The 21,458-nt window shown below is 46.4% G+C and overlaps 1 protein-coding gene and 1 long non-coding RNA gene across 3 annotated transcripts in view; one reads left to right on the top strand and one right to left on the bottom strand.

The window, feature by feature from the left end:
* The window catches only part of VAT1L (vesicle amine transport 1 like), a 148,387-nt gene extending 136,524 nt beyond the window's left edge, over positions 1 to 11,863 (bottom strand). The window contains exon 1 of one of the 2 annotated variants that reach the window (XM_067720439.1): positions 11,512 to 11,863. In XM_067720439.1, the coding sequence (XP_067576540.1) occupies positions 11,512 to 11,738 (227 nt within the window). In that variant the 5' untranslated portion in view covers positions 11,739 to 11,863. The remainder of the gene's footprint in view (positions 1 to 11,511) is intronic. The other variant, XM_067720438.1, reaches the window with a different exon arrangement.
* LOC137215338 (uncharacterized) overlaps positions 1 to 21,458 on the top strand; it is a 234,144-nt gene that overhangs the window by 94,862 nt on the left and 117,824 nt on the right. The gene's annotated exons all lie outside the window — the stretch shown is intronic.

The following is a 21,458-nucleotide window of genomic DNA, read 5'->3' as shown; positions in this document are numbered from 1 at the left end:
AAGAACAAAGACCTGCTTGATTGCTGTGCTTTGGGAAGAGCAAATATTTATCCCGGAACATAAAAGAATAGATGTGAAAGGTGAGCAAAGATAGATGCAAAAGACAAGAGATAGCAAGGGCAGGGCTTGAGAATCTGGGAGAGTTTCAAGAGCACAGGGAGAGAGTCTGGAGGGGGCAGGAGGCAGCGAGCGGATCTAAACGGGAAGAGAAGTTTTTCTCCGTAGCACGGATGCATCCAGCTTTGGTGTTTTCTAAAGGACTCAACAGAATTTGACCGTGCTTCTCAGTTATACTGGAAACTGGGTTTCTATTCAAGGGTGAATCATACCAGCTAAATCTAGGATACAAAGGAAAAAAGAATAGGAAAAGGAACAAAAAATGTTAAAAGAGCAAAAAGAAGAAGTCAAGTGTCCCATAAACGCTGTTGGCTGAGGGCAGAGATGTGGACTCAGTGGGTAAGGGGGTGCAAATTGCCTTTGCTCGTTATTTCCTAGGAAGGAGCAGTCCCAGGGGCATGGGACGTCTCCTCTGCGGGCAGACAGAAACGTTCTCCAGGATCTGAAAGCAGAAAGTGCTGTCTTTGGGAAGGTGGGCATGTTTTTAGCTGCATTATGCATCCTGGGTTCTGGCTGCAGAAACGTTGAGTCAGAGTTTAGTACAGAGTCCCCAGTTGGAACAGTTTTCTTCAGTTTAGCTGGAGGATACAGAGAATCCAATTACGAAATCATTCAGACCAATGATAGGAACAGTGGGTTTAATAGCTTCCCATTAGCTGATTGAACTCTGTGTAGCATAGATAAATGAAAAGCAATTCTTTCTGATCTTAGACAGGGATCTTTTTATTTGTTTAAGTCTGTTACTTGACGGATTGTCTGTTTTAAGAAGCAGGTATGTCTGCACTGGGAGGAAGGGCAGGAGGCTTTGTAGAGGGCAGTTTGAAAGTTTCATCAGAGTTTACTGTAGAATTTAGAGTGTCTGAGCCCCACTATGTATCTATTTGGATGAAGAGCAGATACGCCTTCTGGGGGAAAGAGAAAAACTCATCCTAAGGGTAATCTGAGTTGGAGAACAGAAGCCTAGATGAAGAAGCCTGTGGCAATGCAAGAGGAAGGTTTGACTCTGACTGTGGTATTTGGTCCAACTCAGATTGCCCTTCAACTTCAGGGGCTTGTGTCTAGGACTGAGCAGTGAAGAGTGGGAGTGAAGTTTGATTTCAGCAAACCCTGGCTGAAATCCCAGCTCCCTTTGTCTTATGAGATGCGTGATCTTTAGCAAGTTCCCTTATTTCTCTGATCCTTTCCCTTCATCTGGAAAATGTTTGGTATCATAGAAATTTCTACAGAACGCTTAATATGGTGCCCACGGCACATAGAAATCACTCAGTAAAGGTCATTATGATAATAATGATGATAAGTGATTAATGACAAGAGTGTCATCATTATTAGCTCCAAACAGGAGGAGGATTAATACAGAAGGTAGCATATGCTGCTTTATAACCTGTATTGGGTGGAAAGGGGACCACAGCCTAAGCAGAGAACCAGGCTCCACCTGGGTTGGAGAAGAAACGGGGAAACATGCTGGGCGGCTTTGGTCGATGGGGAGGGAGCCAGAACTGTGCTTCTGAGCATCCAAGCTACGCCCCCTAAGAAACCCCTGCAACTATCTGGGAGGTGTTGAAGGTGGGGTGCCTGATACCTACAAAGGAAGGTGGGAACAGAGTCACGGACATACTGTTTTAAAAGGGGCTTTTTTTTCCCCAATAGCTTGAAATACTTATTCATTTACTTTCCAGTTTTATTGAGCTGTAATTGACACACTGTATTAAGTTAAGGTGTACAGCATGATTTGATGTGTGGGTATCTTACACAAGGATTACCACCATATGTTTAGTTTAGTGAAATATTGTTTGAACACCCAGGCTGGCAGGGCCTGGCATCCCCAGGTGTACCAGCATCACAGGAACACTTGAGTTCAGGTGCTCTTGGAATAACCATCCTCAGAAGCAGCACACCAGGTTCTCTCCAAGAGCCCTAGCCTCCGGTCCCCGATGGAGCCGCACGGCAATACGGAGGAAATTACAAAGCATCTTGAGAAGTCAGAGGCCCACATTTCCCAGCCTCGGGAAAGTAGTTATTAGAGGGTTCAGAAAGTGATCTCTAGGGGCTTCCCTGGTGGCGCAGTGGTTGAGAATCCGCCTGCCAATGCAGGGGACACGGGTTCAAGCTCTGATCCGGGAAGATCCCACATGTCGTGGAGCAACTAAGCCCGTGCGCCACAACTACTGAGCCTGTGCTCAAGAGACTGTGAGCCACAACTACTGAGCCCGTGTGCCACAGCTACTGAAGCTCGCGTGCCTAGAGCCCGTGCTCCGCCAAAAGAGAAGCCACCGCAATGAGAAGCCCGCGCACCGCTACGAAGAGTAGCCACCGCTCACTGCAACTAGAGAGAGCCCGTGTGCAGCAGTGAAGACCCAATGCAGCCAAAAATAAATAAATAAATTTATTATTTTTTAAAGTGATCTCTAGTTTCAAGAGAACAGACTGTGTCAAGGAGAAGTAAAACTCTCCAAAAACATAGCTCCTTTGGTATTCTTTCAAGTCCCCACTCAAAGACGTGCGTGCTGGAGAGATGTAGACTTCTGTCAGAGAAAGCTGATGGCAGAGGGGAGGCTGAAGGCACACTGGCGTGGACGGGCCACTGTTTGTATTAGGAGCGCCACATTTACAAGTGACACTGCCGCTGCTGCCAGAAGGTACACTAACGATTTGGGGAAAGTCAGTAACATGGGGCTGGCCAAAAAGTTTGTTCGGGCTTTGCCATAAGATGGTACAGAAAAACCCGAACGAACTTTTTGGGCAACCCAGTATATTCACTCGTTCCCCCAAACACTGATTGAGCGCCTACTGTTACCCAAGCCCCAGGCTTGGTGTTCATCGCTTAAATGAGAACAGAGAGAGTTTCTGGAATGTCCAAGATGACCAGAGATTTTAAAGATGATGGGCCTCAAAGTTGAAAATATTATATATGTTATTTAATACGATTCAGTAACTTGGTGCTGAGAGATGTAAAGTCCCAAGACAGGGAATGGAGCTGCCTTCTCCAGTCCCCTGCCTGATTCTTCACTTTTCCTGGGTGAAGAAGCATCTTCTATCCCCCATGATGACTGCCATTTTGATCAGTCCAGTGTGTCTCTTACCTGCGCTGTCTGATAACTGCCCTCCATTCCATTTAGAGTATCTACCCCACCCCCACCCCGAACACACACACACACACACACACACACACACACACACACACACGCTTCATGAGCTCCTGGTGGGGCTGTCAATCATGAGGCTCCATTCTTCTAGGTCAGAATAGAACAGAATGGGGCACAAATGTGGCCAATCACAGCACCTCACTCCCTTGGGCCAAACAGAGAGAGGGACGTCCAGGGGCTGGTATGTGATTCATGAAGGGCCAATCAGATTCCTTCCTTGATATATGAAAATTGGGAGAAGAAAGTTCTCGTTGCAATGGGGCTTGCTAACCTTGCAGAAGGCAGCTGGGGCGAAAGGCCACCATCTTTCCAAGTCTCAAGAAGGCAGCTCATTGCAGTAGGAGCACATGAAGCTAACAGATGAGGAGAGAGAAGATAAAAGATGGAAGGGTAAGGAAAGGGGAGAGCCTAGAAGTCCAGGGACAAGTTCATCATGACAGTCACCAAGGCTGAAATGAAGGAAAGAGAGGTCAGAGCAAACGGGACTGGTCTTCTTTTTGAAGGTCCCTAAGCTTGGCCCAGCTTCTGGAACACAGTAGGAGCACGATACATTTGGGTTCCATTTCCTCTCTTGTTCCTTCAGGAATTCATCTGGATCTTCTTGTTTACGTCATGCCATGGTGGCACGTTCTTTCCAGGCTACTTTTGATGTTAGAGTCTTGTACCCTTCAGGGAAGACATGTGGAATCTGAATAGGGACTCCATCCAGAAAACTTTATGACACACGGAGGGACTTTCTAATGTCCTATTTTTTTGCATCTCCTCCTTACCACACCATTAATATATATTAAACATACACTATATGACAAGGACTTCATTCATTCAACAAATATTAAATATGCCAGCATCATTGCTAAATACTTTAGACATGATCTCTCTTTTGATCCTGACACACATAAAATTATCCCGTAAGGACTATAATTATACCCATGTTACAGATAAGCAAACTGAGGTTTCAAATGAGTAAGTCATTTTCCCAAGTTTATAGAGATTGCTAAAATGATCAGATTCAGGACTTGAATCCACATCTGCTTCACTTCAAACATTAACTCTTTTATAGCCAAAAGCATCCTGCCTCCCATCCAGTTTGGGTGTTTTTTCAGTGCCAGTCCAAGAAATGAATCACTATCATTCCTTTCACAGAAGATAATTACCCTGCAATGGGCTCTGGGGACTACAGGTGTTTGGAGAAGTCAGGAGTAAGAGGACCCCGTGCTTTAACTTGCCAAGGGGGTTCTGTCTGGGGAACCACTGACTCTCATGTTCCTGCCCCCAGGACAGTGCTGGGGAAGAGGCTCAGGCTGAGAGATCGAGGGTCACTGACAGATGGAGACTGAGGACAGGAGCTCACTGCAGGCTGTCATCAAGAAAATATCACATTTAAAGATGAAACAGCCCCTTTCACTGGAGCATCTATTTTGTCTCTTGGGCCTTCAAACATTACATTTACTCATTTTAATACCATGGCTCCAACAATGTTCTGTGTGAGATCACACACAGAGGAATCAACCTAATTTGAGATTACACGCCCACTGCCCTTTCCTAGGAAGAGCGTCTTCTTGTTTCTAATTAAACGTTTTCTTCTATGACAAATGTCAAGATGCCAAAAAAGATCCCTATGAAGAATAAGAAGTGGCAGGAACTTGGGGTCACGGGGGCGCTATTCCCCGTGTCTGGGTGAGCTTTGTTGTTGGCGCTGAATGTCAGTGATTTGCCCAAAGGTCGTGGGATTTGGGGCTCTTTTGGATGAGTGTGAACCAAACTCCAGAGGCTGGGCTGTTTTGCACACCCAGCTATCAGAGAAATCTGTGCTGCTACCCCCAAATGAGTGTGCACAGAGCTGGTGTTAGGGTAGCAATACATCAGTCCAAATCCATTCCCAACCCTGGGCATAAGACTCAAAAGCCAGCACCCTAGTCCCTGCTGCCCACGTAGTTTGGTGGGAGATTATCAAGACAGGGAATGGGAGGATGGGGTCGTGTCCCAGTTCTATCTTTTGCAGCCCCGGTAACAGAGGAAGGAAAATAACTTTTACTGAGTGCCCACTGTGTGCAAGGAGCAGTGAGGACTTTCACAGCCTCTCAGCCAGTCTTCATAACAATACCAAAAAGAGGGTGTTCTTACCAACGTGAGGATACGCACAAGGTGAAGGTGCTGTCTGCCTACCATCACACAGCCATGGTGAGGTAGGGTTAGGGTAAGAACTCAGATCTGTTGTAGCCTCTCACTCTTTCCACTTCATCTCTGAGTGCCTTTTTCTTAGCAAGTAAAGATGATAAACTCATGGGTGAGCGGCAGATGAAAAATGACAAGGGTGATAGGCTTCATTGCTCCAAAGGTGCTGCCGGTGGAGGGTGGAGTGAGCTTGGGTATCAGTCATCACTCCCTTTGCCCATCATGAGCCACTGCCATTGGCTTCTGTCTAATTAAGATCAGGCTGCTGTTTATGGGAACCTGCTCTATGTCAGATGTCCTGTAAGATGTTCTACATTTCCTTTTTGAATGAAATAGAAGACACACTGATTCTGGGCTTCCTTTCTTCCTCGAATTGCTGGGGAGACAGGACGTCCATTCCATTATTGCATCAAGAGCAAACCTTGTCACCATCACCAGCCCTCTCCAGGGAGGACAAGATAATGGGAAAAGGCAAACTTTTTGAATAAGAAAGACCCCAGAAGGAGCATCTCTACCTCCTCATCACCAAACAGGGCTCAGTGTGACTCAGAACACTTTATTCCAATCTCTCGGCCATAGTGGCTCCTGGCTCCAGTCTTAAGACCCTCCAAGCAATTTCTCAGTTTTACAAACATCTGTGTCACTTAACCTCATACACTCCACTTCTTTATTTGAATAAACTCAGGGAAGATCATATTGGCCATATTTCATTGGATTGGCCTTGTCAGGGACACTTTAATGCTGTGTTGTTTGGTGACATCCTGCACTCAAGTTGCCAATGTATCCATAGCCCAATGGAGGCCACAGGGGCAGAGGAAGGAACTCAGTGTCTTGAGTGATGATTATATCGAATCAGCACGGGTGTTCTGGGTCAACAGCCATAGCAATGTGATCCGAGCTGGATTCCAAAAGCATCCCAGACCACGGAAATGGACAGAAAGTGAATGTGGTTCAGAAGCACAATGGCCACTTTGGGAGACAAGGTGGCACCATGCAATTTTGAGTCTCATCAGCTGTACTTCAGATCAGTCAAATGCATCCATGGTTCTTTCTCTGTATTTCCCATTCCGGTCTTTGTGTCTGTCTGCCTCTCTCTGTGTCTTGGTCTTTCATTGTCTCTGTGTCCATTGTGCCTTTGTCAATGTGTCTCTCTGATAATCAGACTCCCACATGTAAAGAGTCCAGGAACAAGACAGACTTGGATTTTTATACTGCTCATCCACTTAAGAGTTTGTGATCTTAACTTGTCTCCGAATGTCAGTTTCCCCATTATTAAAATGGAGATCGTAACATTGACCTTGTTGAGTTGCCATGAGGATAAAATGAAACAAAGAGTGTATAGCAGGCAGTTCAGTTGCTGGCTCCTAACAAGTGCCCAATAGCTATGAGTTCCCTCCCCGTCTCCAGTGCACTTTACCCTCATGATATATTACGATCCTCCCAATCTGCTGGCTTTCCTCTAGCGTGGCCTGCCCTCGGCCCATTTTCAGACCAGCCAATGGAGCCATTGGCTGATGGCTGCAACTATTTTTCATGCAGTTGGTCTCATTCCAGCAGTTTCACGTGGCCTCTTGCTGTAAATCAGTCTGGGAAAATAAATGTCCCCAGTCCATTAGTGACTTTCCACCCCAAGCCAATTTGAGCCACAAAACAGGCCAGCTTCTTAATGGCCACTTAAATACATTCCTGCAGCCCAGTCTGGAGACTCTCAGCCTCGAATCCCACCAGCTCCTGTCCAAAAGAACCTCCACTGTTACAAGACTGCTGGCAGCAAAGGCATAGACCAGACCCTTAACACCTGCGGGGGGCAGGGCAGGGGAGACCACAAACCCTGGTTTGCCTAGAACGGTTCCAGTTTGTCCCTGCTATCCCAGAGTAATTATTAGCAGTGTTCCTTTCACTCTCCAAAGAGTGCTGGTCTGAATGATAGCGACTATAAAAGGTATCTATGGAAACCAAGTATAATAATTTATAGTAATAATAATAATGTCTAGCATCCATTGATCACTTGCTGTGTGCCACACATCACCATAAAGGTCCGGATGCACCGTGGGCTCATTGTGACTCAGCAGAAACCCCCTTACAGCACTCTGAAGGGAGGTGCTATTATTATCTCCATTGTATAGAGCAGGAAGCTGAAGTTTAGAGCAGTAGGCGACACGGTCAAGGTCAACCAGTGTAGAGGGCGCGGGTTGTGCCTCACTCAGATCCCTTTTACTGGGCAGTGCACCCATCCTCCGGCTGCTGGGCGAGCTGGCTGCTCAGAGCTCAGAGCAGTCCCCGTCCCCTCTTCCATGGGGAACAGAGGCTCCACATCCCCCCTTGGAAAGCAGCCCAGAACCCAGAACTGACTGATGACAGGGGCTGGGGGGGGGGGGCGGGTGTGGCCCAGAAGGCTTCCCCCATTGCTACAAGGTCAGATTGACTCTATGGTACAACTCATGCTCCAGAACCCCTGGTGGGATCCAACTGAGACCCAGCTCTTGCTTGGCTACTTCCCCAGCCCCATCCTTCTTCCCTTGCTCCCAGTCTCCCGAGAGCACCTCTTACATCAACCACTTCAAAAAGCATCCCTGTCCCAGGCTCTGCCTCCAGGGGACCAGTCCTAGGATAGCCAGTTAGCAGGTGGCTGAGCTGGGACTCATGTCTAGGAAGGTCTCACTCTTCATCACTAAGCAGATGTGATATAACACTGCCTATATTATACATCTCCAAGTCATCAAGTCTCCAGGAAATATGTCATACAGGCATAGATACGATAACAGTCACAACGACTACCGTTTACTTAGTGCCAACTTTGGGCCTCTTTCCTGCATCTGATCCTCTCAACACCATAGTGTTCATTTTAGTATCCCCATTTTGCAGTTGAGGCACAAAAATCTTGGAGAAGTTGAGAGAGATGCTCACCGAGGTTACACGGATACATCTTTCTCCAAAGGCCAGGCACTTTTTCCCCTCGGCCAGTTAAATCGCTTGCTGTGTAAATTGTTCCCTGAATGGTAGATGAAACAGATTCCCCATTAAAGTTGATGCTCTGGCAACAATTTAGATGGAAGACTGGGCTATCCCTCCCACCCTGCACACCCCGCAGTGGTTCTTCCTGAGCTGCGTTTGACCATCAAGCCTCCACTTTGGGGGGAAAGCCGTATTACTCTGGGAATGGCCAGAGAATGTCTCCTTAAGCCAGACATAAACAGATCAAAGGAGCCATATTCACTGAAGAAAGGAAAGAAAGCAAGCTTATGTGCCAAAGGTCCGGAGAAGTAAATTACATATCTTGTGGCTTTTCCAGAGAGGGAGACAAAATAGAATAAAAGGAAAACAGCAGAGCTTTAAGGAGAAACAAACCAGGATTCAAATCCTATCTCTACTACCTGTGTGATGTTTTAGCAAATTACTGAACATCTCCAGGCCTCAGTTTGCTCTATCATAATACCTACTGCGCTAGACCACAGATGAGAGGGGTAAATGAGATAAAATATGTATTTCCCCCTGCCTCTTCTCTTCCATTTCCATAAAATTTATACAGTAACCAACTTGGACCCTCATTCCAGGTCTGAATACTACTAGTTCAGATAAACTATGGTTTATTCTCTAGCAAAAAGCATATCCTATTTGATGATAAAAGGTTTACATTAAAAATAGAGAATGAGAGAGAGAGAGGGAGAACAGATAAGAGGGAAACCTTCATCCAGGAGGCGATCAGCTGATTCATAAAACTACAGAATGAGTCTTCCTGGCTCCAAGGCTAAACTTACAGTCAATGGGCATCTTTGGCCAGCCAATCCTAACCTAGTGGAGAAAGAAGGGCACAGCGGGCAATCCTCACAAACCGATTCCAGCCCCACCTTGCAAAACCGATTATCTCTGCTTCCAGCTTGGGGAAATGAAAATCAATCTGGGCCTTTGCAATACTGTATTCCAAATCCGCCCCCTCACCCCCCATGGCTGGCTAGCTTTCTGAACAACTGGGGTGGGGGATCTGCAGTGATTCCATTGTGTGTGTGTGTGTGTGTGTGTGTGTGTGTGTGTGTGTGTGTGTGTGTGTGTGTACGGCTCCAGTGAAAAACAGGCTTCAGTGTCTGGCTTTGAAAATCAGTCTCCCGGCCTTCATCTTGACATTTATTATTTCCAAACGCTTCAGATCCTCTCAGCATTTATGCAGTAAGTGAAAGGCTGGAGAATCCAGACCTATTTGCCCTGCAGATGACAATCTCTTCTCTTAAAAAGTAGCTTCAACATTTTCACTCTCTGAAAATACACTCTGACAAAGAGTCCTAGAACCCAGTCCTCAATTTGAGGAGGGTCATAAATTACACACACACACACACACACACACACACACACACACACACACACACACACAGTATTTTTGATAGGTGGTTTAGGAAGGAGAATGATCAATACACAGTTTTAATGTTACTGGATAGACATTCTTCCACCAGCAAGTGAAGAAAAATAATGACTCAACAATCCCCCTCCAGGCGTCTTTCCTCCATCCATTCATCCAGCAGTAACTTAGTCATTCAGCAAGAACTTATTCAGGATATACTGGGTGCCAAGCTCTGCGCTGGGCACTGGGAATTTATTGGTGAGCAGGGCAGGGGTAAGCTCTGCCTTCTGGGGTCAGCCAGCTTGGTTCAGCAAGAGTTAACAGAACAGAACTGTATAGGATCCCCCAGTTGGCCAGAGCTTTGTCCCCTGCCCTGAATTTCCCAGGGAGAGGCCCCTGTGTTTAGAGTCAAACATGACCAGCCCCATATGTGATGAGTGAGCCAGAGAGCAGCGACCGCCTCTCTCCAGCCTCCTTCCAGTCTGGCGAATGAAACCTGCGTCTGCTCTCGAAGCGGCAAAGGGGAGGGGAAGCTCCTTTGCCTTTTTCTTGCCTCTAGATTGCTCCCAGATTCTGAGTTTGGGGGTCTCACCTGGGAACCGGTGAGCTGGCTGCTGCTTTTAGGGAGCAGTGTCTGTTGGGGGCTTTAAAAAACCGCGATGGGAAGGGGTGGGCCCATCTCACTCAAGAGTAGTGGTCCAGTGAACCCTCTGGGATGAGCCCTCCCTCCCCAGAATTCCAAGGAAATGACCATATAGTAACAGCACAAGAGAGGCTTAAACACTCCAGGAGGAATCCCAGCCGGTTCGGGGGGTGGGGGGAGGGGGAAGGGAGAAGGGAGGCGGCAGTCTGAGGTTCCCTGGGGAGGAGTGGGGGGGGGGAATAGAAGGGTACTCAGATTGCTGAGCTCCTCCTGAGATGGCAGCAGGAGTTAGGAGCAGATTCAGTTGTTTTGTTTGTTTGTGTTTTTCCTCTTCAGAGAAACACAGAAGATGCCTGTGGGGAAAGAGGGGGGATGAAGTAGCAGTCTTGGCCTCAGGCCTCACGGGGCTGAGACGCTGGGTACCTAGGATGCTTCCCAGTTCCTTTACCCATATCAGACCGCAAGGACGGGAGTGTGCAGCTGTGAGGAGGAAGGACGCATTTCCCCAGCCCCGCACTTCGTCCCCAGCCCCACCAGGACAATAGCATGGAGGCTGAAAAGGTCCAGTATCAAATCCTGGCCATGCCGCTTAGTGGCGGCCGAATGATCTTGGGCAAATCACTCTCCGAGCCCTGGTTGCCGCACCTGTAATGGGGGACAATGATGGTGCCTAACTCACTGGGTCCCAGGAAGTATTAAATAAGATCGCACACATAAAACTCTAAAAAACGAAAGCTCGTACACAGTAAGCCGACGGTTATTTTTTAAGCATGTTATCGTCAAACCCCCTCTCCTGGCAGCTGAGCTGTCCTACCCCACGGAGAGCTCCCGCGGCGCAATCTTCCAGACCCTGAGCGCTGGGCGCCACATCGACCCTTCCCCTCTCACAGGCTCCTCCGGTCACCCCTAGATCCGGCTCGGGGAGGGCGAGGGCCGCCTCTCAACATCCTCCCCAGCATCAGCTGGCCCAGGGCCTCGGGGAGGCTCTGAGACCCGGGTGAGGGCGCGGAGGGGGGTGTCCACGGAGGCTCTCCCCCCACCTGCTCCCCGGAGCACTGAGCGCGCAAAGAGAGAAAAAGAGAAAGGCGCGGATACTGGACCAGGCTTTGACGCGGATCTTGAGCTCGCCGTCCTGCGGCTCGGGCATGGCCTTCCTGGTGACCCGCAGCTTGTTGAGCCCCCCGAAGCCGGCCAGCACCACGGCGCGCATCTCCTGGGCGTCCCCGAGGCGGTGAGAGCCGCCGCCGCCCTCCGCCGGCTCCTTGACTGCCTCTTTCTCGATCATTTGCTCCGTCTCCTCCGCTTTCTCCACGCCTTCCTTGGCCATGGCGCGCGCGGGCGCGGGGCGCACGGGCTGCAGCGGCTGAGGCGCGGGGGGCTCGGGGCTCTTCTCCCGCGGGTTCCTCCTGTTGAATGTGGGATGCTCAGCGGTGCAATGGCTGCAGCCTCTGCGAGCAGCGCCGCGGTCCACAGCCTCCGCCGTAATCCTCCCAAGAGCCGCGCCACTGTCCACCCCACCTCGCTCCCCACCGCTCTTCCCTGCCCGATCAAAGCCTCAACTCCAGTTTCTCAACCAGTGTCAAATCAAGCTCTTGATCGTAGACCCAGAGTCCAGATTTGCCCCAAACTCGTGAGTTAAACATGCAGAGAGGACGCCTTGTCCTCCGCTGTGGGCGCAATACTTCATTATATACGGTGCAGGTTGGGCGCCTTGAAATGGACAGAGATGAATGTCTGAGTCTGGAGGATGCCTCCCCGCCCCGAGATTGCCTCCTCTCCCACCGACATGCGGGAGCGGGCGGGATAGACTGGAAATGGTGCTTTTTCCCAAACCATCAGTCCCAGCTAGAAGAGAGGAGAGGTTCTGGAAGCTGGAAACTAGAAATCCCTCTCGCTGCCCCGAGGAGTCCAAATCCAGGGTCTTCGCACTCAGGACCTCCAGAGTTATCGCGGATGCTCTTTACAGCATCGCCAGGAGCATCTTCTGATGGCTAATTCTCACTACTCGCACCATTTGGGGCCGTTAAAGAGGCTCCAAAAAGAACCAGAAAGCGGTCCTGTTCTTGATTTGACCCCCCCCCCCAGAAGATCAGATCAGTGTGCACCCCTCCGCAACACAGTCGTGTACACACACACACACACACACACACACACACACGTGTGTGTGCGTGCCCACGCGCAGCAATAACTGGCTTTTTGTCTTTTGTTATCAAGGCCTTTGAAAAAGAGCTCACGGGAAAATCTTAGATTTTTTTTTTTTAAGGAAAAAAGATGGGGGATTGCCTTACGGCAGTTTAAGGAAAGATGCAGTTGAGGAATGATAGGTGTATATTCTAGTTACTGTGCAACCACAGCCAGCCTTGGGATCTTGGATGACTCATTCAGTCTTTCAAGCCTCAGCTTCCTCATCCATAAAATGGGTGCATTAATTTTGTTTATTTGCAGTGTGCTAAATGCTGGGCTGGACATGACTTTCGATAACTCATGGTCCTTACCTTAGAGGAGCTCATTCTCAGAGTGTGAGGCAGGGAGGACACAGTCAACAAATCGACAGGACACAATGAATAGTGTCAGTGCCTCTTCTCCCTCGGCCTCTCTGCTTTAATGCCCTGGCCTTCTATTCCTCAAAAAGAGTATTAGGTTCCCTCCTACCCGCTGTTGTCCCCAAGCCTGGAATGTATGTCCCACCTCCTTGTGTTAATTCTTAGTTCACTCCCAACTCAAGCACCCATTCCTAGTGAGAAGCTCCCCAACCCCAGGGTACGTTGGCTGTCCTGTATGGTAAACTCTCGTGACAGTTTGTAACAAACTTTTATATGATTACCTGTTAATGTCTTTCCCTTTTCCAGCTGTGGTCTTCATGTGAGCAGGAGCCATTTCTGCATTTATCCAGCATGGTTTCTCTGGGAGGTTGGCACATGATTGGTACATTGTAGAATATACTCAGAAAAATGCTTGTTGAATGAATGAATGAGTTTGTGAATGCAGATGCTACCCAGAGGAGGGTACAGTTGAAGAAGACCTCAGAGAGCAGGGGACTTGAGCCAGACCTTGAAGATGAGCCAGATTCCTCAGGCGGGTGGTCTCAAGCACCTTCAAACACATAGCAAGGTGACAGGCGATAGGACTTTTGGGAAGACACTGCCTTATTCTGCGTGAGCTGAGCATTGGCTCTGTTTGGCAGTCACTGGAGACTAGGCTGAAAGGTTGGTAGGCACCAGCTTTTGAGGAATTTTACAGACTGTGTTATAAAATTTAAGACATAATCATGGAGGCAGTGGGCATCACTGAAGGCTTAAAACACAAAAACAAGGGAATGGCATCACCAGACTGCATTTCAGGATAACAACTTTGGCAGAAAGGGGGTGATGGTTTAGAGGATACAGTTACTGGAAGCGTGGAGATCAGTTAGAGACTAGACAGACAAAAATCAATAAATCAATAAATCAATCAGTAAATAAGAGGCTCAGCTGAGGCAATGGCTGTGGGGTGGAAGAGAGGAGATTAAAAGGAAGCTGAATAGACAAGGCTTGGCTAGTGAATTAAACATTTTATTGTAAACCCAATTGTCCAAATTATTAAGCCTGTTAGCATTGTGAGATATAACATTGAGGCTGGATTCTACCCTGAAACAAAAATTGTTTTTTCATAAATTTATTTATTTAATTTTGGTTGCATTGGGTCTTCGCTGCTGCGCACGGGCTTTCTCTGGTTGCGGCGAGCGGGGGCTACTCTTCATTGCGGTGTGTGTGCTTCTCATTGCAGTGGCTTCTCCTGTTGCCGAGCACAGGCTCTAGGTGTGCGGGCTTCAGTAGTTGCAGTGTGAGGGCTCAGTAGCAGTGGCTCGCGGGCTCTAGAGCGCAGGCTCAGTAGTTGTGGCGCATGGGCTTAGTTGCTCCGCGGCATGTGGGATCTTCCCGGACCAGGGCTCGAACCTGTGTCCCCTGCATTGGCAGGCGGATTCTTAACCACTGCACCACCAGGAAGTCCCTGAAACAAGAATTTGAGTGCCAGTGGTTTATTTTGGAGGTAATCCCAGGAAGCTCCCATCAGGAAGGCAGAAAGTGAGCAGGGAAGCACTAGAAACCAACATAGGGTGTGTTACCACGGGGATAAATGGGGCTCAAACCCAGAGACAGTGTGGAACAAGCCTTAGTGTTATCCCTCCCAAGGAGTAAGGAAATGGGTATTTTTAAACTAAGTTTTCTGCTGATTGAACAGCTAAAGGCTGTTCCTGGAAGTGTTAACTCCCTGGCACTTCCAGCCTGCTCCAGGTACCTGGGCTGAGATGCCCCAGTCAGGATGCTCTCAGTAAGAAGCCATCACCTTAGACAGGGAATGGTGAGTTCAGAGGGGATATGGACTTGACGCTGACAACATCTGCAAGGTGTGGTGTTGTTTTGGGGGTGACTACTCTTCTAGACACTTTAGGTATGTTTTGTGATTTGATTCTCAGAATAACCTTATTAGGTAAGCATCGTTATTCCTACTTTACAGAAGACGAAACCGAGTCTTAACATGGTGAATTATCCTGCTCAAAGGAACACAACGACTGTGGTGTGATACACAGCTGACACCAAGTGGATGCTCTTGACATGTCACCACGCATGCTTATTTGGGTGGGTCAAATGAGTCCTTCCCCTGATTGGTAATACTCCATGGCATTTTTGGTGTTCTTTTCCCCTTTATTGGCCTCCTAATATTTCTGCCCCACTGAGATCCCTTGCCTCGATTCTGAGGGGTTTCCTTTAGCAACAGAAAGTTAATCTACTTTGCACTCAGCACACAGCATGTTTAAGATAAAGTGTTTGCCTTATAGTATGTTAAAAGGAATATAATTACTTCCTCCAAGGGAATCTTCTGGCTGTTTACAAACCCCAGATTATAATTGGTTTCCAGCTGATTGTGACAACAACTAAGAGGAAACACACCACAATCTGTGCTGCTTGGGGAGGAATACCTTCCTCTGCGTCTTATATACCACCATTTGGATCATTAAGTATTCCCAAGTCTTCTCCTCTCTGGTGGAATATGACAAGTGCCATACAGCAAGGCATCTCTCCAAATAAGCACAATAAATCTATTTTCAATTTATAAAATTGATTCCCTGGGCATTAGCTCATTTAGAGCTTCAGTGGTGAAATATCTTACATTGTAGGGCAGTGTCACACAGTGGCCACTGCTGGTGAAATATAGTATTACAACTCAGCTCTATTAGCTTGTATATGACGTGGGAACAGGTGTGTGTCCCCGTGGGAGGAGTATAGACAGTCAAAATAGGAACTGCTCAAGGTATGAACCATCTTAGGGCAGTGTCACACAAAAAAGGTGAGATCTTTGAGCAAGAATATATGGGAAACTATCTTAGTATGATTTCAGAATGGTTTTCTAAATAACTTGGAATGGTTCAGTAACTTTCCAGAGAAATAGGTTACCTGGAGCAAACAGTCAATGTCTGAAACTATATCCTTCAGTAAGATTTATTTTATTGTATTTTCCTCAATACAGTTAGAGTCATTTATTATAATACATTGTTTAATCTAAAAAATAATCCTGTGCCATAGGTACTATGATCCTTATTTTACACAGGAGAAAATTTAATAGAAACTGAGTAACTTTCCCGAGGTTACCTACTTAGTCTGTGGCAAGCTGGGATTTGAAGTGGGAGTCAGTTGACTCTAAAATGTGGATTCTTAACCACTATGCCTAATGCCTATGGTTTTATAAGCTGTTATATGTTTCAGAATTTCCATAGAATAGGTTGAGAGGAAGGAGAAAAATTTACAAGGTCAGTAGTGAAGAACGGTTAGTAGTTGATGGCCACTGAAAGATCTCAGTAAAATCCAAGAACTCATATTCAAGGATGTATGCTATAATTTCTTATAGTTTGGGTTGATGTAATTTAAAAGGTAATGAAGCATGATTGACACAAATACAGCATTATCTTCAGAGAAGTACTGGATAGGTGTACAGCCCATCCTGAAGGTGGTAGAATAAAGTTCCTATTTATATATCATAGGACCAGTCACAGATGGTTAACTCTAGATGTGTCAGAGGGAAAAAAAATGAACTGATATCTGTTCATCACCTTTTGAGTGCTGACCTTGTACTATTGCTAAGTACTGGAGATAGAATGGTGAATAAGACAAACATTCTCAGTCCCAATGGAGCTAGCATTCTAACTAAGGAGAAGTATATTGGATTAGGTTGGGTTCCCCAGAAGCAAATCTTTCCTAATTTAAATATTTGAGTACAAATGGCTTATTTGAGTGGTGATTCTAGGAAGTAGGCATCTGTGGAATTGATATAGGGAAGGGAAAGAAGTCAGTACAAGGTACATTATGTAGCAGGTTATCACTGTCATTAACTCAGGTTAAATCCTGCTGGGGAATTCTAGATGACAGTGTAGAACACACCTCAGAGGTCTCCTAATCAAGAAGCAAGTTAAATGGAGTATCCGTCAACTCCTGTCCGTCCTCCAGTCCTGTTGGTCGAGGGCTCTTTCTGGGGGTTGCTAACCATCTACCCTTTCTGATCTGCCCTGTACATGGATTGTTTTGGAATTGGCAGTTAGACCAAGCTATCCTGAAAGAGTTGCAGGTGTCTTGATTTAAAGACATTGGGTCATTGTGCACGGCAATGGTGAGTTCCAAGAAGGTGTACGTGGAACAAAAACAATCGCTGCTCTATATATGAAACCAAAAGAATCCTAGTATGGTAAGCACTGTAAAGAAGGAGTAGAATGTGCTGTCTGGAAGGTCTGAGAAGGCGTCACTATGAAAGTGATAATAAAGTATTAGGTTCAGCTATGAATAACAAAACCCCCAAATAAGAAGGAGCTTAAAGAAAGTAGAATACACTTAAGAATGGTATGGTGTCTCCACAACGTCATCGAGATCAATGTTCCTTCCAGCTCTGTACTTCATCTAGATGAAGGATTGGCCCGCATTCTCATGGTTCAAGATACAGCCCTCACACCCATGTTCCAGGTAGCAGGAGCGAGACATGTGGGATGGGAGAGAAAGGCCCACATCTTTCTTTTTAAGGAAACTTGAGGAGACCACCAAAATATTTACATCTACTTACCTCTTATTGGCCAGAGCCTAGTCAAATGGCCATATCCTGCTTCTAAGGAAACTGGGAAATGTCGTTTTTTCTTAGTTAAGTGACAACGCTGGAGGTGAGAGTCAGGGTTCGATAATTGATGGGGTATAGAAAAGATAATCTTGGGATGTGGTATATAGAGATGTCACTGAAGGGCTTTTAATAAATGAATGATATTGTGGAGAATGGAGGTTAATCCTCATAACATCTGAAAGTGCAACATTATCCAAGGATCTCAATCATGTGACTCAATCCTGTGCTCTCAACAACTCCTTTAAGAGAGCTTTTCACCCTTCTGGATTTTTCTCTTCAAAGGAGTTTGACTGTCATTTGATAATGAAAGTTAACAAGAAGACTTAATTCTCTTTCCATAACGGAAAGATGCCAGTCATGAGACACTGAAGACCATTTAGCTCTTTACGAGCCCAGTCACGTCTGAATACAATTAGAAACATTTCACCTGCTCTTATTCTTTTATCCGTAAGTAGCTGTTATCCCTGGAGACGTGGTCTTATCGGTCAGTAGTATTTGGTACACATGATCGGCCAAGTGAGGAGAACAGTATACTGCACAGGAGAGAGTAAAAAATTTCAATCAAGTAGCTTATGTTTTTGAAGCCTTGTTCATGCTAAAAGGTAATTTTTGAGTGATTTATTTTACCCCTCCCTCTGAATTTTATCAAGTATTTTCCCTTGATAAATGATTTCTCGTATGCATCACCACTGCAATGATGCCATCTGCTTCTTTCAGATGCTGCAGAGAGCTGTGTTTTTCCCAGAGTACTTTGCTATAGATAATTGTGAATAATGGTAATGTGATAGGGATGAAAAATGTAGGTTCAGAAGCAAACAAAGCATTTACTCCTCAGATGGAGTCCAAGAGAAACCCGAAAGGGGGAGAATTCCCTCCCCGACCCCATCCCAATCATTCATTTTCTTACAAGCTGAGAACATCATACTACAAATCAGGATGAATTAACCCTCCAGCTAACTCAGTCTCTTATTTTCCTGATGTCTCTGGTTTGGGCTAAGAGCTGATTCCCCTCAGAGTTTTGTTTCCATCGTTATTTGATTGGCCCATATCCAGATGGTTGGGGCTTTCTAAGAGTGATGACTGTGTGAAGCTACAAGATCTCGATGTAAACTGAAAATACTCAATATGGGAAGGGCACATTTTGCCTTTCCTGTTCTGAGGTTAGAAGTATCAAACCCCAGGAAATAGGGAAAATCTCTTCAGGAGCAAGCATCCTACCCTTTTCCTTTTAGTATGCCTCTCCTCTTCACAGAGTTTAGTGGGGTGCTTTACACAAAGTAAGTGGGCAAGAAAGAATATCCATCTGTCATCCATCCATCCATCCATCCGTCCATCAATCTATCCATCCACCATCCATCCATCCATCATCCATCCAACCATCCATCAATCTATCCATCCACCATCCAGCCAACCAGCCATCCATCAATCTATCCATCCACCATCCATTCATCCATCCAGCCATCCAGCCATCCAACCATCCATCAGTCTATCCATCCACCCATCCATCCAGTTCCTGTATTCTTACTAGGCAATAAGCAAAGTGGAAGGAACACATACCTTGTTTCCAGAACTTGTTCGTATCCCAGTTTTCTGTTTACTAGCTATGTGGCTTCTAGGCTCCAAGAGATTGAGAGAGTTGCCCACATTAAATAAGGATCAAAGACCTAATTTTCAGGATGTGAAAACTATGTGAGATACCATGCCAAATCCTTCCAAGTATTATTTCCCACACAAAGCCATTGATGAATGGACAGTAATTTCCTCTCTGCTTCCTTCATGGGTAAGGCTTGGTACATGTCCTGAGAGGGACACAGACACATAAACAACATGGCACAAAGTCCTAGGGAGGCAGTACAGTGCAGATAGAGAATAGGTGCGTAGGCTCTGGGATTGGATGGGCTGTGTTCCAGTCCTGGCTTGAACTCTTCCTAGCTGTGAAATCCGGGCTAATTCCTTTTCTGTTGCTTTATTTTCTACTCTGTAAGATACAGATATTGATCACACCAATTTTACAGATTTGTGGGGGAATTTTTTTTTTTAAGTTACAGATATCTTTTATTTTGTTCTTTTTTTTTATGTTGGGGGTAGGAGTTTATTTATTTATTTTGGCAGTGTTGGGTCTTCGTTTCTGTGCGAGGGCTTTCTCTAGTTGTGGCAAGCGGGGGCCACCCTTCATCGCAGTGCGCAGCCCTCTCACTCTCGCGGCCTCTCTTGTTGCGGAGCACGGGCTCCAGACGCGCAGGCTCAGTAGTTGTGGCTCACGGGCCTAGTTGCTTTGTGGCATGTGGGATCCTCCCAGACCAGGGCTCGAACCCGTGTCCCCTGCATTAGCAGGCAGACTCCCAACCACTGCGCCACCAGGGAAGTCATGTGGGGGAAATTTTAAAGAAGTAATCCAAATAAATGTCTATGCTTAGAAGAAATACTCTTTATATGTTAGTGCTTTGTAGCTGCCTTTGTCATCGCACTTAATATTTCAATAACTGTGTTTAATTCATAAAGTAGAGAGTTCCAGTCCAGCCTTTTACAAAGTTTATTCAATAACACAGTAGTTTCTGGGGATATTGGTTGATGCTAGGGTAAAAGGGAGTTCTGTTATTAAATTTTCTTGTGTCTCTGTAGTGCAGTTAAGCCTCTTTCTTTAATGTAGGTCATTTTAGAGACACGCAAATCTTTTGATTCTCTAAATGGAGATACTGAATGCAGCTTCACTCAAAACTGCTTGACTTCCAGCCTTTTTCCCTTGAAGACTAGCATTCTGCAGGATGTCTTTTGGGAGAAGATGCTCTAGACAAGTCAATGGATAAGTGTTTCGTGAGTGGCTGCTCAGGGATAGCCACTGTAGAGGAAAGAGAAAGAGAAAATAGCACGATCTGCCCTCAGTGAGCTGAGAGGCGTGCTTGAGAGAACAGAAAAGTACAAACAGTTTAGAGAAGCCTTAAACACTAAACTGGGACCCAGAAAGATTATGAAACAGATAAAGTGGGTCTGATGGGGGGCACAATAGGGAGCAGTGGAGACTGTGGCAAACCGGGGTGCAGATGGCCGTTCTAAACTCAACTTCAGTCTGTCATTGCCACGTGAGGACGTGTGCTTAGTGTTGCCAGGCCTTCCAAATGTTCAAGAGAAGCCGGAAGTCTGGATTTTTATGTGAAATCTCCCCAACTTAAAAAATCCTGACAAATATTACATAGGATGAACAAAACTTACCTGAGAGCTATATTTAGCCTATGTGGCAGCAACTCGCAATGTTTGCTCTAACTAGGAGTTCTCAGACAGGGATGATTTGGGCCCCCCCGGGAACATTTGGCAACGTCTAGACATTTTTGTTTGTCACAAGTGGTGCTACAGACATCTAACGGGTGGAGGGTAGGGATGCTGCTGAACATCCTACAAGGCACAGAACTGCCACCGCCACAAAGAGTTAGTCAGCCCCTCACGTCAATATTGCTAAAGTCGAGAAATCCTGCTCTAAGCCGTGAATCCTTAGATCCTGCAAGCGAGGAAGTCCATGGTTTTGACTTGCCGCCTGTGTGACCTTGGAAATGTCCTTGTTCCACGTGGTAAAAGAAGATATTTGGACTAATTGATGCTCAAGGGACTTTTCCAGCCCAGGGGCTGAGCTCACATCAGTCATCAAGGTTGGCGGTGGCCTGGCACACGGGCTGTCTCTGCAGAGACGACATTGATCAGAAATGATAGCTACTGAAATGACAACACACACTGGGGGAATGTTTCCAACCTGGAAAACTGTTTGTCCTTTTGATGAGTTCAGAAGCCTGTTTCCTGCAGGTCTCACTCCATACACTTGAATAAATTGGAAGCTGATTTTAGAAGCTACTGAATCATCCTGGGCAATTTTGTTGTAGAGACTGTTCATATTTTTTTAAGGCAAAAATCAAAGGACATG

Source organism: Pseudorca crassidens, chromosome 20 (assembly GCF_039906515.1).
Source record: "Pseudorca crassidens isolate mPseCra1 chromosome 20, mPseCra1.hap1, whole genome shotgun sequence".
Classification (NCBI taxonomy): domain Eukaryota; kingdom Metazoa; phylum Chordata; class Mammalia; order Artiodactyla; family Delphinidae; genus Pseudorca; species Pseudorca crassidens.
The sequence above is the reverse complement of the archived record's forward strand: the minus strand, read 5'-3'. Positions and strand labels throughout refer to the sequence as shown.